At 35.8% G+C, this 12,779-nt stretch overlaps 1 protein-coding gene across 3 annotated transcripts in view; it reads right to left on the minus strand.

Annotated features, from left to right (window-relative positions):
• Positions 1 to 4,547: 4,547 nt before the first annotated feature.
• The window catches only part of Mybl1 (MYB proto-oncogene like 1), a 35,370-nt gene continuing 27,138 nt past the window's right edge, over positions 4,548 to 12,779 (minus strand). For 2 of the 3 annotated variants that reach the window (XM_006974680.4, XM_015993522.3), the window contains 6 exons: positions 11,591 to 11,733; positions 10,850 to 10,964; positions 9,673 to 9,789; positions 9,344 to 9,448; positions 8,724 to 8,903; positions 4,548 to 7,141 (listed from right to left, as the gene is read on the minus strand). In XM_006974680.4, the coding sequence (XP_006974742.2) occupies positions 7,013 to 7,141; positions 8,724 to 8,903; positions 9,344 to 9,448; positions 9,673 to 9,789; positions 10,850 to 10,964; positions 11,591 to 11,733 (789 nt within the window). In that variant the 3' untranslated portion in view covers positions 4,548 to 7,012. The remainder of the gene's footprint in view (positions 7,142 to 8,723; positions 8,904 to 9,343; positions 9,449 to 9,672; positions 9,790 to 10,849; positions 10,965 to 11,590; positions 11,734 to 12,779) is intronic. The other variant, XR_006069212.2, reaches the window with a different exon arrangement.

Genomic DNA, 12,779 nt, shown 5'->3' on the forward strand with positions numbered 1-12,779 from the left:
ACAAGGGTTTCTCTGTGTAGCTTTGGTGCCTGTCCTGGATCTCACTCTGTAGCCTAGGCTGGCCTCAAACTCACAGAGATCTGCCTGGTTCTACCCCCCCTCCCAACCTCACCCCCACCCCCGTGCTGGGATTAAAGGTGTACGCTACCACTGCCCAGCTAAACTTGCAATCTTTTGAATAGATTGATTTAAATAAACTAGGTTGTTAAACTGTAAATATTAGATGTCTTCTCTCTTATCAGTTAGGTAAGAGCAAAAGTCTACAACCAAGCAGTGAGAGCCCTACTTTCTGCTCAGCCCTGAGTGAACAGAGACTTTAGGAACAAGGACTAAGAGTTTATCAGATGAGTGAGTTAAGTGATAGAGGATGTCAACTCCAAATAAACAAGATACGAACACGTGGTGTTATAAGGAAATGCAGCCGACAATGTACAAGGGATTAGTGGACATGCAGTATTACAATGCTAGGTAGATGATGACTATTTGGTGAGCAGAGATTTGGTGAGCATGGAAATTTCTGTGGGGGTGGCAAGGAAAGCATAAACCTCAAGTTGAGGGTAGAGGCTTGGAAAAGTTAACAGATGGGCAACTGCAGAAACCACAGAGAATTTATAAGAGATGGGGTCTATCAAAGGTTTAAGTAGTGGAACAGAATAAGCTCTTACTCACAAAAATATGATATGAAATTACACAGGAAGAAGTCATTTGTGCCATGCAGAAGCTTAAGATTAGTTTAGCAGGAGAAATGAGCCTGCCATATGCTGGCGAGTAATGGCATTAAGTTCCGAGTGCTCGCTTTGTTGCATGTAGGTAGAAGAGCACTGGGAATACTTCATTACATTTTGCTCTGGTGGTGAGCATTTTTATTTTCTTGTTATCCAACTCAGGATTAATTTTTACAACTTACTGAAACATAATGTTCAAAGAGAATAGTTTTCCTATTGTTAATACTGCAGCTATGAGCATATCCATGAAATCAGCATCTACAGCAAGAAAGAGCACTGTAGCACGCCACACACCCACTCACACAGAGTGACCACCACCCTGACTTCTAACAGCATACATTAGCTTTGTCTGGCCTAATACTTCTATATAAATAAAATAATATACCATGTAATCTTTAGCACCCTAGGCTGAATTATAAAGCATCAGTCTAAATTAAGGACAACTGAAGCTCAGCTTCAACATTGTGTTTGGGTAAGTCTCTTAACATAAGCCTACTCCACAGCCACAGAAGTGAATTATAAGAGTGTTTATCTCAAAGGAGTGCTGTAAGGATCAAAATGAGCTTAAGTACATAAGGGTTTAGCATAGTAACTGGCATGTGGCTGCAGCTGCTATACTGAATGCAAAATTTGAGTCTGCATATAACCCTAGTTCTGTTTGGTGGGTGGGGTGGGGTGGTGTTCACTCTCTGGGCTAAGTCCAAACATTCCACTCACATTTAATAGCAAACTTGGCTGCTGGACCTAGCTAACTTTTTTGGCCAACAGAGAAGTATTTCTGTTACATACTTTCCCCTTCATCTAGAATATCAGCTTCTCTGGTACTGATGACCTTAATGAAACCCCATTATGACTGCCACACACTTGCCATCTCAGAGTATACCCGGAACCTAGTAAGAAAGCATGGGGAGTACTCAGTTAAGCTGAATAAGTGCTAACTGTATTAGGACTTGAGAAACTGTCAGACTACTTAAACCTTTGAGCTACGGTTGACAAATTGATTGTAGTTAGAACTGAAGAGAGCTGACAAGATGGCTCAGTAGGTAAAAGGTGTTTGCCTAAACTCCATCTCTGGAACCCACGTGATTCAAACACATTTCTGTACAGGGCACTTGAATAAGCACACCAGTTCTAAGAATTTCAGAAAGAATGTAGTATATACACTATGAAACTAAGTTTCCCTCAAATCCAATAGCTTTAAAAGTACTTGCACCAAGATACTAAGGTTTCAAAGTCTTCTATCACACTGGCTACAAAATTTCTAAGTATACCTTTTCTTGTCTTTCTATCTCAAGTATTCTTGTTGAGTATATCTGTATTCATTTCAAAAACCAAACAGTGGAAAGTGAATATCCCAAAGTATCTCTCTTGATTCAACTTACCCTCTACTACCTAATACATTTTCATTCTCAGAGAATAAGTATCTCTTCAAATATTATCATCTGTTTTTTTTTTTTTTTTTTTTTTTTTGGTTTTTCGAGACAGGGTTTCTCTGTGTAGCTTTTCGCCTTTCCTGGAGCTCACTTGGTAGCCCAGGCTGGCCTCGAACTCACAGAGATCCGCCTGGCTCTGCCTCCCGAGTGCTGGGATTAAAGGCGTGCGCCACCAACGCCCGGCCATCTGTTTTATATTAGAAATTAAAGGTCTGATTACCTGACTGGCTTATCACTCCTTAAGTAATATAAATCAAGCAATAAATTACATGGTATTAAAAAAATGAGCTAAAAGATTATCAAAAAGTTTCTTAGCTGTAAGGCAAAACTTGTCTTATGTAAATAACCAAGAAATCAAAGCTATTTATAAACCTGTTATGTAAGTATAGCTTGTACTTCCTGATAAAAACTAATTACTAAAACTCAACATTTACCAGGATTTTCTAAGCCCCATTGATAGACTCAGAAATGAAATAATCATAAACAGCAACTCCTACTCTTTAGAAACATGAAGGACAGTGTTAACGTTTTACGAAGGACTCAGGAAATGCTTCACAGGCCTGTGCTATATGGCTGACATTTTAGAATTCTAAAGAGAGCAGAAAAAAAAGGGTAACATCACAAACATAGACATGAAAAAATCATATATATAGATGTTCTTGGGAGAGCTAAGTCACCAGTAGGAATGAAAATGAAGTGTGGAAACCAGTCTCAACTAGGGAATAAATTAGAATCACCATTATTTAGGCAACCCCAGAGACTTGATCACATCTACATGTGGTTATCATTTCCTCCTATTAATATCTAAGGTGAAAATATACCTAGTCCCCTGAAGCTTTATTTTATATACAAACGAATAGAATTCTGGTTTCATATATCAAGTCTTAAAAAATTATGTAAGCCTTTTACTGAGAGGTAAACTCATCTTCAGTGAGTTAATTCCAACAGATTGGTAGGCCTAGAAAACTAAGTCATGGTGATGAACTAACTCACTAAGATACTGCAATATTGCCAATACCTGTCTGGTGGCCACTTGGCCATTCCCAGACACTCTAATGCCAGGGCAGTTTCTTCATTTCTATAGAATAAAGCTCAGAACAATGTGCAATAATTCAAATGAAGAGATAAAAGTGGCCTTTATGCACAGTTTTCATGACAGACTTCAATACGAGGGTTGAAAGAAGCTAAGAAATTATTCAGTGGATGAACAAAAGAAAATCAACTCCATTTAGAAACATGACAAAAGAAGGGCAGGTCCAGCTGGGGACAAAGAAATCTGCTTTGAACATTCTATTTCCAATGTAAATAAAAGTTACATGGACTTATTTATTATTTAAATTTTTTTCATTTTACATACCATCCCCAGTTCCCCCTCTCTCCCCTTTTCCCGCCTTCCCACATCCCCATCCACTCTCAGAGGGTAAGTCAACAAAGTCGGGCATACCAAGTTGAGGCAGGGCCTAACCCCTCCCCGCTGCACCAAGGCTGAGCAAGGTATCACCTTAGAGGCTGAGCTCTGAAAAGTCAGTTCATGCACCTCGTATAAGTCCTGGTCCACTGCCAGTGGCCCCACAAACAGATCAAGTCTCCCAACTGCCACCCACACTCAGAGAGCCTAGTTTGGTCCCATGCAGGCTCCCCAGAGTCCAGAGTCAGTGAGCTCCCACTAGCTTGGGTCAGCTGTCTCTGTGGTTTTTCCCATCATGATCTTGATCCCCCCCTTGCGCATATGATCCCTCCTCCCTCTGTTCAACTGCTCTTCAATCCCAGAGAAGCTAGGTAAAAGGAGGAACCTAAGAGGGATACACATGGAGGGTCCCAAGAAAGGGAATAGTTAAGATCTCCTGGTAAACTGGGAGGGGGGAGGTAGAAGAGAGGGGTGGGGGTGGGGAACATGAGGGATCAGCATGGCCAAGTTGGGGGAGGGACAGGGAGGAAGAGCAGTGAAAAAGATATCTTGACAGAGAGAGCCATTATGGGGCTAGGGAGAAATCTGGTGCTAGGGAAATTCCCAGGATTCCACAAGGATGGCCCCAGCTAAGACTCATAGCAACAGTGGAGAGGATACTTGAACTGGCCTTCCTCTGTAATCAGATTAGTGACTACCCTAATTGTCATCATAGAACCTACATCCAGTAACTGATGGAAACAGATGCCGAGAACCACCCACAGCCAAGCACTGGGCTAACTAAGCTCCTGGAAGTATTTAAAAGGAAGTTGAAATGTTTCTGAATGAAACTTGGTGGACAGGCCACATTTGTTAATAGAGGAAATCACCTGCAAAGGGACTTCTAAGAGTACAGACGGTAAGAACTCAATGTTTGACTCAGGTCTTAAGGGTTCAAACAAATCCATCACACAGAACCAAAGTGAAATGAGCAAGGCCAAGTCAGCTTGTACACAGATGCTTTATTTGGATGTTAATAGATTTCAACATTGTCTGCAAGATTCTCTTACAAAGCAAAGTTTTCTCATATTAAAATAACTCAATTTGGACAGTGTAATTGCTGTACTAATGTGAAAACCTTACAACAAAATGCAGTATCATATGTGTGTAGTCAGTTTCCATGCATGTATGGCTGCTACCTGTATGCCTGGCATCTTCAGAAAACTGAAGAATTCAAATGAACAGTAAAAAAGATGACAAGATGCCTGGCATATTTATGATTATAAATCTTGCAAAAAAAAAAAAAAGCAACAAAGCAGTTAACTTGAGGATTCAACCAACACCAACCCAAATATGTACTACGTTCCATAAGCCCAGGATTATATACAATATATCAACATTTGTGTTAACTTAATGCTCAAGAAAAATTATGTTTTAAAATATGTAGCGTGTTTGAGATATTTTACTTTGGCAACTGGAGACTATTGTATCCAATGCAGCTAAAGGCTACATTTTTAAAAGGAATTATGTGCTATTATTACCCCAAAGTAACTGAAATGATATGATTTTTTCCACAATCATTGGTTTTACAAAGCAACATTTCTGTGAGAAGTTCATTAATTAGAAAAAAATCAACATATTTAACATGCTAAGAAGATTCAAATTGTTTTACCTATTTGTTATCAAGAAGGCATAATCTTAGTACCACCACACATATTCTTTACTTCTCACTAACATATAGTATGCAAAAACTAGCAATTGGATTTAAAGCTTAAAACCCTTTTGGGTCTACTGTTGAAGAACTAGGCATTAAAATATTCAGTAGTCCCATTTCTATTAACAGATAAGTAGATTTTTAAAATCTTAAGCTGTTTGGTTTGGTTTGGCTTGGTTTTGAGGCACAGTAGTGTTTTGGTCTTTGTAAGAATCTGCTTAGTAATAGTTGAATCCATGAAGTTAACTTGAGAACTTGCCATCATTTGCTTATCTTTTCACACAGTGCAAGTGGTGGTCGCTCTTTCCATCTCTCATAGCAGCAAGCCGATTCTGCTACTTTCTATAGCAGCATACTTCAGGAGTGGAGAGGGAGAGAGTGTGTCAATTATAAATAATTCAAACTACAGTGTACAATTCTATTTGCCTGTCAGTGTTTAGGTTGACAGCACACCATTATATGTCTCAAAAATTACATAAAATCTCTACCACATAAGCAAAGACATTCTTTCAAAAAGAAATAAAATAAGTGCAAACACCTAAACAGGCAACTGAAGCAACTGTTGTAACCTGGAAACACAAAACATTTATAAAAGGACAAAATATTTGTATAAATAAAAGATAATATTTTCTAATTCTGAAACATTGAGTAAATACAATAAACTTTCTAAGTGCAGACTGTTTTAGGGAGTAAGGTACCATATTGTTTTTTAAACAAAATGAAAATTTCAAACACATACACAAATCACCAGATTAATTTATATGACCTCCAATATAATTTAAAAAGAAAATATTAAATTATTATTTAGTACATTTTAGAACTACTTTATAACCAACATGATTTAAAGGATATAGTGCAATATTTAGGTAGATGTGACATACAGTATAGATATTGTATTCTTTGCAGCTATAACTTAACTATTTCATACTTGAAAGTCAAAGTTATTCTTTACTAGGTTAGCTGTAATGACAAGAAACAACAATGGCTTCTAGACACCCTGTATATATATAATTATCTACATTTAAGCTTTAAAAATGAAAATAAATTATAAAAACAGACATCTTTCTAATTTACAGTTTTCCTGCTCCTACACACTGTACAATACATTCAACAGAGTTCTCAGCTCTTCTGAGACTTATGAAGAAATACTGACTCTTTACTAGTAAGAAAAAGCCCGCTTTCAATGCTTTTATAGTACTATACTCAAATAAATATGCTTAACACTGTAGTTAATTTCATTGTTTCTGAAAAATACCAAAAATTAGTAGTGCAACTTTCTAGCTTCCTTGAGACTCTTTCTCACTGTGTTTCTTTATAAATGGTAATCTAAATAAATCAGCACACATGCAGAAGTACTTCATAAAGCCCCTGTGCTTCCTAAATAGAGACTTTCAGAGATCACACAGAACTTGTTTATAACAGACTACATACAGCCTTGAGAAAGTAGCGTCATATATCCGATAAAGAAATTATCTGAAAATTTACTTTGGAATATCTATGAACATCCTTATTTTCCCATTTTGTTCTTTAAAAACAAATTTTAAAACTCTCAATTTTTAAAAATTAAGTAATGAATTTGCCTACCCCTTACTTTAAGTGGCGTTTTTGCCTGTCCAATATAGAAAAAAAAAAGCAAACTATTTTAAGAATGTATTAAAACCTTTCAAAGAATTAATTGAGACAAATTTCATTGCAACCTAATTTGGCATCAAGCACAGTGAGGCGGCAGGCCGTTTATCAGCTTTCGTGACAGTCAGAGTATGAGAGCTCTTGACGTGCTGCTGGCAGCTGTGTAAGTACTCAGGTATCTTCTCGCTTGTTCAGTCATGATGAGCTGGTCTTCTGTCTTCCCATAGACCACCGTTTCCCATTCACAATTTGACTGTGAAGGAAATATCAATAGTGATGTAAAAGTTAGTAAAGTTAACTACCCAAACCACTTCATGATTAGAGTGTGTTCATGCTGATGTGTATGTGTGTGTGCATGCATGCGTGTGTGTAACATGCTACACAATGTACGTAGAAGTCAAAGGACAAATTTCTACCACGTGGACCACAGAACCAAACTTAGATCATAAGGATTGGTAGTAAGCACCTTTCTCCACTGAGCCATATTGCCAATCCACATAACTAGACTTTTAAAAATCAATTATTTTGACTAGGAGTTTTATAAGTAATTGCTATAAAATGTTTTAATAACAATATCGTATCTTTTAAAATGAGATGCTATATTTTTAACACATACTAAAATATATATGATCAATTTTGTGTAATTATTATAATTGTGTATATTGTTCACTGCCTATGGTGACAGTATAATAGTTTTGCTCCCAACAACTCCCCACAAATCAAATGAATCATAAAAGGACAAGAAATATTAATTGCTTTTGTACCCAAATTTTGCAACCGTTCTAAAGAGAGGAGCTGGAGATGTAGCTCATTGTTAGAGTATTTATCTAGCATGTGGGAGGCTTGGGTATGGTTCCCAGTACCAAGAAAAAAGAAAAGACTTAGAAGGAAGAGGTAATACCAAAAAGTAAACCATGGGCACACCCTCTTTGCTTTCTTCCCTATCAAAGGATAAAGATTTCTATACTATATATAAGAGTTACTACATAATGAACGCTCCTAAGAAGCTCTATGTTAATTAAACACTGGGAATGCAAAGCATTTTACATCAATTAAGGGAATGCATTATGTCACTCTCTGAAAGCCATGGCTCAAGACAGACAGGTAGCTATATCTGATTGCCAGACATATTTTCAAGGAATGCTTGAATGTCAGGGAAACTATTCTGCAGTCAGTGTAGCAGGAAGAAGAAATCTTCCTCTCCAACAATTCATATTCTTTGGGCAAACTCCTACGATACCAAGCGAAGAATTTCACCAGCCTTCATTTGCATCTACTTACTGGACACAGAGGAATAGGGGAAAATTATTTGTTTGATAGCTTCTGATCCACAGAGTTTATTGGGAGCTATTATATCAATAAAATCATGCTGAAAATGCTTCCAACCTCTTACCATTTCAGGACAACAAATGTGGCTATTCATTTTATTTAACTGGTGAAGAAGTGCCAGAAGCGGATTTAAATATATGCACATACAGATTAAGGAATCATGAAAGGGCTGGGCATGATGGCACAAGTCTGTATCCCAGGATTTAGGAAGCAGAAACTGCAGGACTATGATTTCAAGGTCAGCTACAAAATGAGGTGAGATACTGTCTCAAAACAACAAAACCCTAAAAATCTTTGGCTACGACTTCAATTGTATAGATGGTATGTGCACTGATGAATGAGTCTCTCTCAAACCAAACCTGCTTTCAGTGACAAAATAATAATTTTTTATTATACTTATCAATTTAAACTTTAAAAGAAAAACTATTAACTTATGATCAGTAAGTTTAAAGTGATCACTAACTAAACAACAACAAAAATCACTAAAGAAACTTATAAATCCATACCTGAAGATTCTTTTCCAATTTGACAACTTTAGAAGTATTAGGGTTTGGTTTCTTTTTAGTAAGTGTATATGTTTTGTTGGCTGAATTTATATCTTGTTTTTCAGGAGTCAAGTTGCACCTATTGTCATGTATTTCCAATAATGGTATCATTAATAAAGATGTTGTAAGTATATTTTCTGACTAAGAGAAAAAAGAAAGAGGAAAATAACTAATTCAAAAGTAGAGACAAGAGACTACTGGGTAAGTGGTACTGGAAGCCCTGTTAACTTTCCTCTTAGGAAGCATTTGGCTCTACTGAAATAGCTAGTGCTATAGTAATATCTTGGTAATTACACAAAATAAATTTCTTTGCTATAGTAATATTTTGGGAATTAAAATTTAAAGCTTTGTGAATCAACGTTCTTTGACATCATACAAAAGACTAACTTCTCTCAAAATAAAACAAGTTTAAAAAAAATAATATATTCGTCATAGATAACAAACTCCCTCTGAATTAGGCAAAACAATCCTAAATTTCCTATAATTCTCCTTTAAATGATCTGGCCAAGCAATGAATACAAAATGAGAGCCACCATGACTTAAGACAGCCCTTTAAAAACATGTATGACTTCTTCACAAACCTGCATGTCTGAAATGTCTTCAGTCAGTAGCTGAGTGCCCGGTTCTTCTTTATCCCAACTGTCTAAGGCTAGTGATTTTCTGACTTTCTTCACAGATGAAGAATGCTAAGAAAAATAATTTACAAGGTAACGTTATAGCCAGTCTCTTGGACATGATAAAGACTTTCATTAACAGTAAAACTGGAAGAGCTGACATGGAAAAAGCACACCCACAATCACAGCTCTCAGAAAGTGCAGGAAGGAGATTTGCAAGTTTGAGGGCAGCCGAAGCTACATAAAGACCCTCCTCTCACTATGGAAATAAATATATACACAATACTCAAGATTACCTCTTGCTTGCAGCTTTTGTAAGCAGGTTCATCTTCTTCTTTGAGGAATATGTCTGTTCCAGTTTCTTCTTTTAAAACTTCTCGAATGTCTTCTTCCAAGAAAGCAAGTGGCTGGGACTAAATTATTTTTTAAAAGGTTTTAAAAGGCAATTGCCAGAAATTCCTTTTTTTCTATTTGTATATTAAACCCTGTCTTTTGGCCTGGGAAGAAAACAAGCCTGACAACTCAAGTTCCATCCCTAGAGCCCATCCCAAAAGCTGTCCTCTAACCTCCTCAAGAACATCACACCATGTGCATACCCACTATAATAATAAATGGTTGGTATTTGTTATTTCTAAACTGTCTTTTATACTTTCCTAATATTAACAAAATTATCTCCTACTTGATATAGATATATAAATTAACTAATCAGTTTATAGCAAAATTACTTAAAATATTAATAAATATTAATTAATTAATTTTAATGAGCCCATCCCCTATAAATATAGGTCAAAATTTAAATCACCATTGAAGAAAGCAAATTTAAGTCACATTTTTCTTTCTAATAAACTTATAAAATATCTGCATGCATCTAGAATGCTCTGGGTTTTTCTGAGGTATTTTAAAGATAACAATATTTATGAGAAGACAAATAACTAAAACATTTCACAGGTGTATTAATTCATGAACTATTGCTACCACAGCTACAAAAATAATAGCAGGAACAACTCACTATATTGAAACTAGAGACAAGATCCTTTATTTGTATTGTCTCTTTTAGCTTCACAATAAAAACCTGGGGTGTACTTAATAACTTGTACATAGAAAATTGAATTTCAAAAAGGTTCTCTGACCCATTAGTTTGCTAAGCAGCATTAAGTGAGTAGCTATATCAAAATATTAATTCTGCTTCAGTGAAACTACTAAATACATGTTTTAACATTAATAAAAGAAGCATGCCACTAACAACTGTTTTCTTCTACTTAACATGAGGACATACAAATTTAAAATGAGCCAGACAAAGGGTTATTTACAGGTCAAGGAAGATTAACACAAATTTACATTCATAAATTAAGAGATAAAATTTTGTTTCAGTTTCAATGAACACTTTTAAATGCTAAAAAATTCAAGATGGTAAAAACCAGTTTCTCTTTAATTAAAACTAGGAAAGTGCTTGAGAATAAAGAGTATTCATACCACAATTTTAAGAGGTCCATATTTCTTTTCCTGAGCAGCAAGTGCATTCTTAAATGGAGTAGGAGTTCTTGGTGTGGTACCCAATATAGATCTTCTAATAGTAGGTGTTCTAAACCTAGTCAATCATTCAGATATTTGTATTATTGTCATGATATGAGTTCATATATGTTAAGGAAGGCAAAGCCATACAAAATCATAAACTACATTTTTATATAGACATATGTTTTTTAAAGCATTACAGAGATATTTAAAATACAGTTGCCTAAAGTAATTCATACTCTAATAACTTTTAAAATGAAAAAATGACTTAGAAAAAGTATTAAGAATATTTTGCTTGAAATAGCCGGGCGGTGGTGGCGCACGCCTTTAATCCCAGCACTCGGGAGGCAGAGGCAGGCGGATCTTTGTGAGTTCGAGGCCAGCCTGGGCTACCAAGTGAGTTCCAGGAAAGGCGCAAAGCTACACAGAGAAACCCTGTCTCGAAAAAACCAAAAAAAAAAAAAAAAAAAAAAAAAAAGAATATTTTGCTTGAAATAAAAATTATATGCTACATTTAGCCAGTTTTCAGTATTCTACAGGAACAAAACAGAAGACTGTGACTTTAAAAACAATAACAACAAACTTCTAAGTCCTATAGACATAGAGATTATGTGATATGCCATTCACTTGAATAAAATGCTAACATACCCTTGACATTAAGCTTCCTGCTTTCCCTAACATAATTATTCAATACAGACTTACCCTACATTTTCTTTTTGATCTTTGGGAGTTGCTTCCTTCTGAAGAGGAGTTGTAATGAGAACTTTTTGCCCACAAATTGGAGTTGATGTAAACGAAGGGTTTTCTATATTAAGTTGTTCATTTCCAGGACATGTGTTAAAAAACTAAAAGAGGAAGAGAATTCAGACAGTATTTTAGAACATCAAAATTCCTATATAAATATCAAACTGACAAGACTTCTCTATTGTTTTAGGAAGAGATTTTCAATAATATTACATACACTTTCTACTTCATGGAAAGGAAGCTCCATAAAGGCAGCACGTTTCTGTTTTGTTCACTGCTGCCTCCCAGCACCTTAACCACTTTGAACAGGTTAGCATATAAAGAACATTTAAGAAACAGCTGTCTTAAAAATGGTCAGGTTTTTATAACAGCACAAAAAATTAAAACAAAACAGTATTCTATCAAATATAGACCTACAGAAACCATACATAGTTGTTGCAATAAATCTCCCAGTTTTGTACAAGAGTATAACTGAGAAAGTTAACTGTGAGCTGTTACTCATAAATAATGTTAAGTGTACTTTTCTTTGAGAATATCCTGAACTCGGACTAGAATAATAGAGTGGGCATGGTGTGTGCACCTGCAGTTCCAACTACTCAGGAAGAACAAGCCTTGGGAAGGGACAAATCTACCTGCTTAGAAGACAGCATAGATACTCTAAGCAGACAAAACACTTTCTAAATTACACAGTGTACTAACTGAGATTTAACTTATATACTGTTATGAAATCCTAATTACTTTTGTCGATAGCAGACTAGAAGTGGCAATATGAAAATCTACTCTAGCTCTATCACTCCTGTCTCCTAATACTTGAATCATCAAACTCTTTCAAAGGATAAAATCCAAATGGCATGGGATATAAGCACCTTCTACTTGTATAGAATTTACTTCGGTAAAAAGCTCTGGAAATGGAAAACCTCATCTTCCTTGGAATAGAGAGCTAGAAGGAGAATATACTATTCACGTTGTAGTACATGTAAATTATAATACCTCAAACATTTTCAGATCACAGTAGCTGTGTATTACCATATCCTACTCATCTTCTCAATTTAAAACACACCTCCAACAATATTCCAGCATTCTCCATATTTATTTGACCATTAAGCTCCCTACTTCTCTCATAAAACTTTCTAAGATGTGTGATGAT

This window comes from Peromyscus maniculatus, chromosome 2 (genome assembly GCF_049852395.1).
Source record: "Peromyscus maniculatus bairdii isolate BWxNUB_F1_BW_parent chromosome 2, HU_Pman_BW_mat_3.1, whole genome shotgun sequence".
Taxonomy (NCBI): domain Eukaryota; kingdom Metazoa; phylum Chordata; class Mammalia; order Rodentia; family Cricetidae; genus Peromyscus; species Peromyscus maniculatus.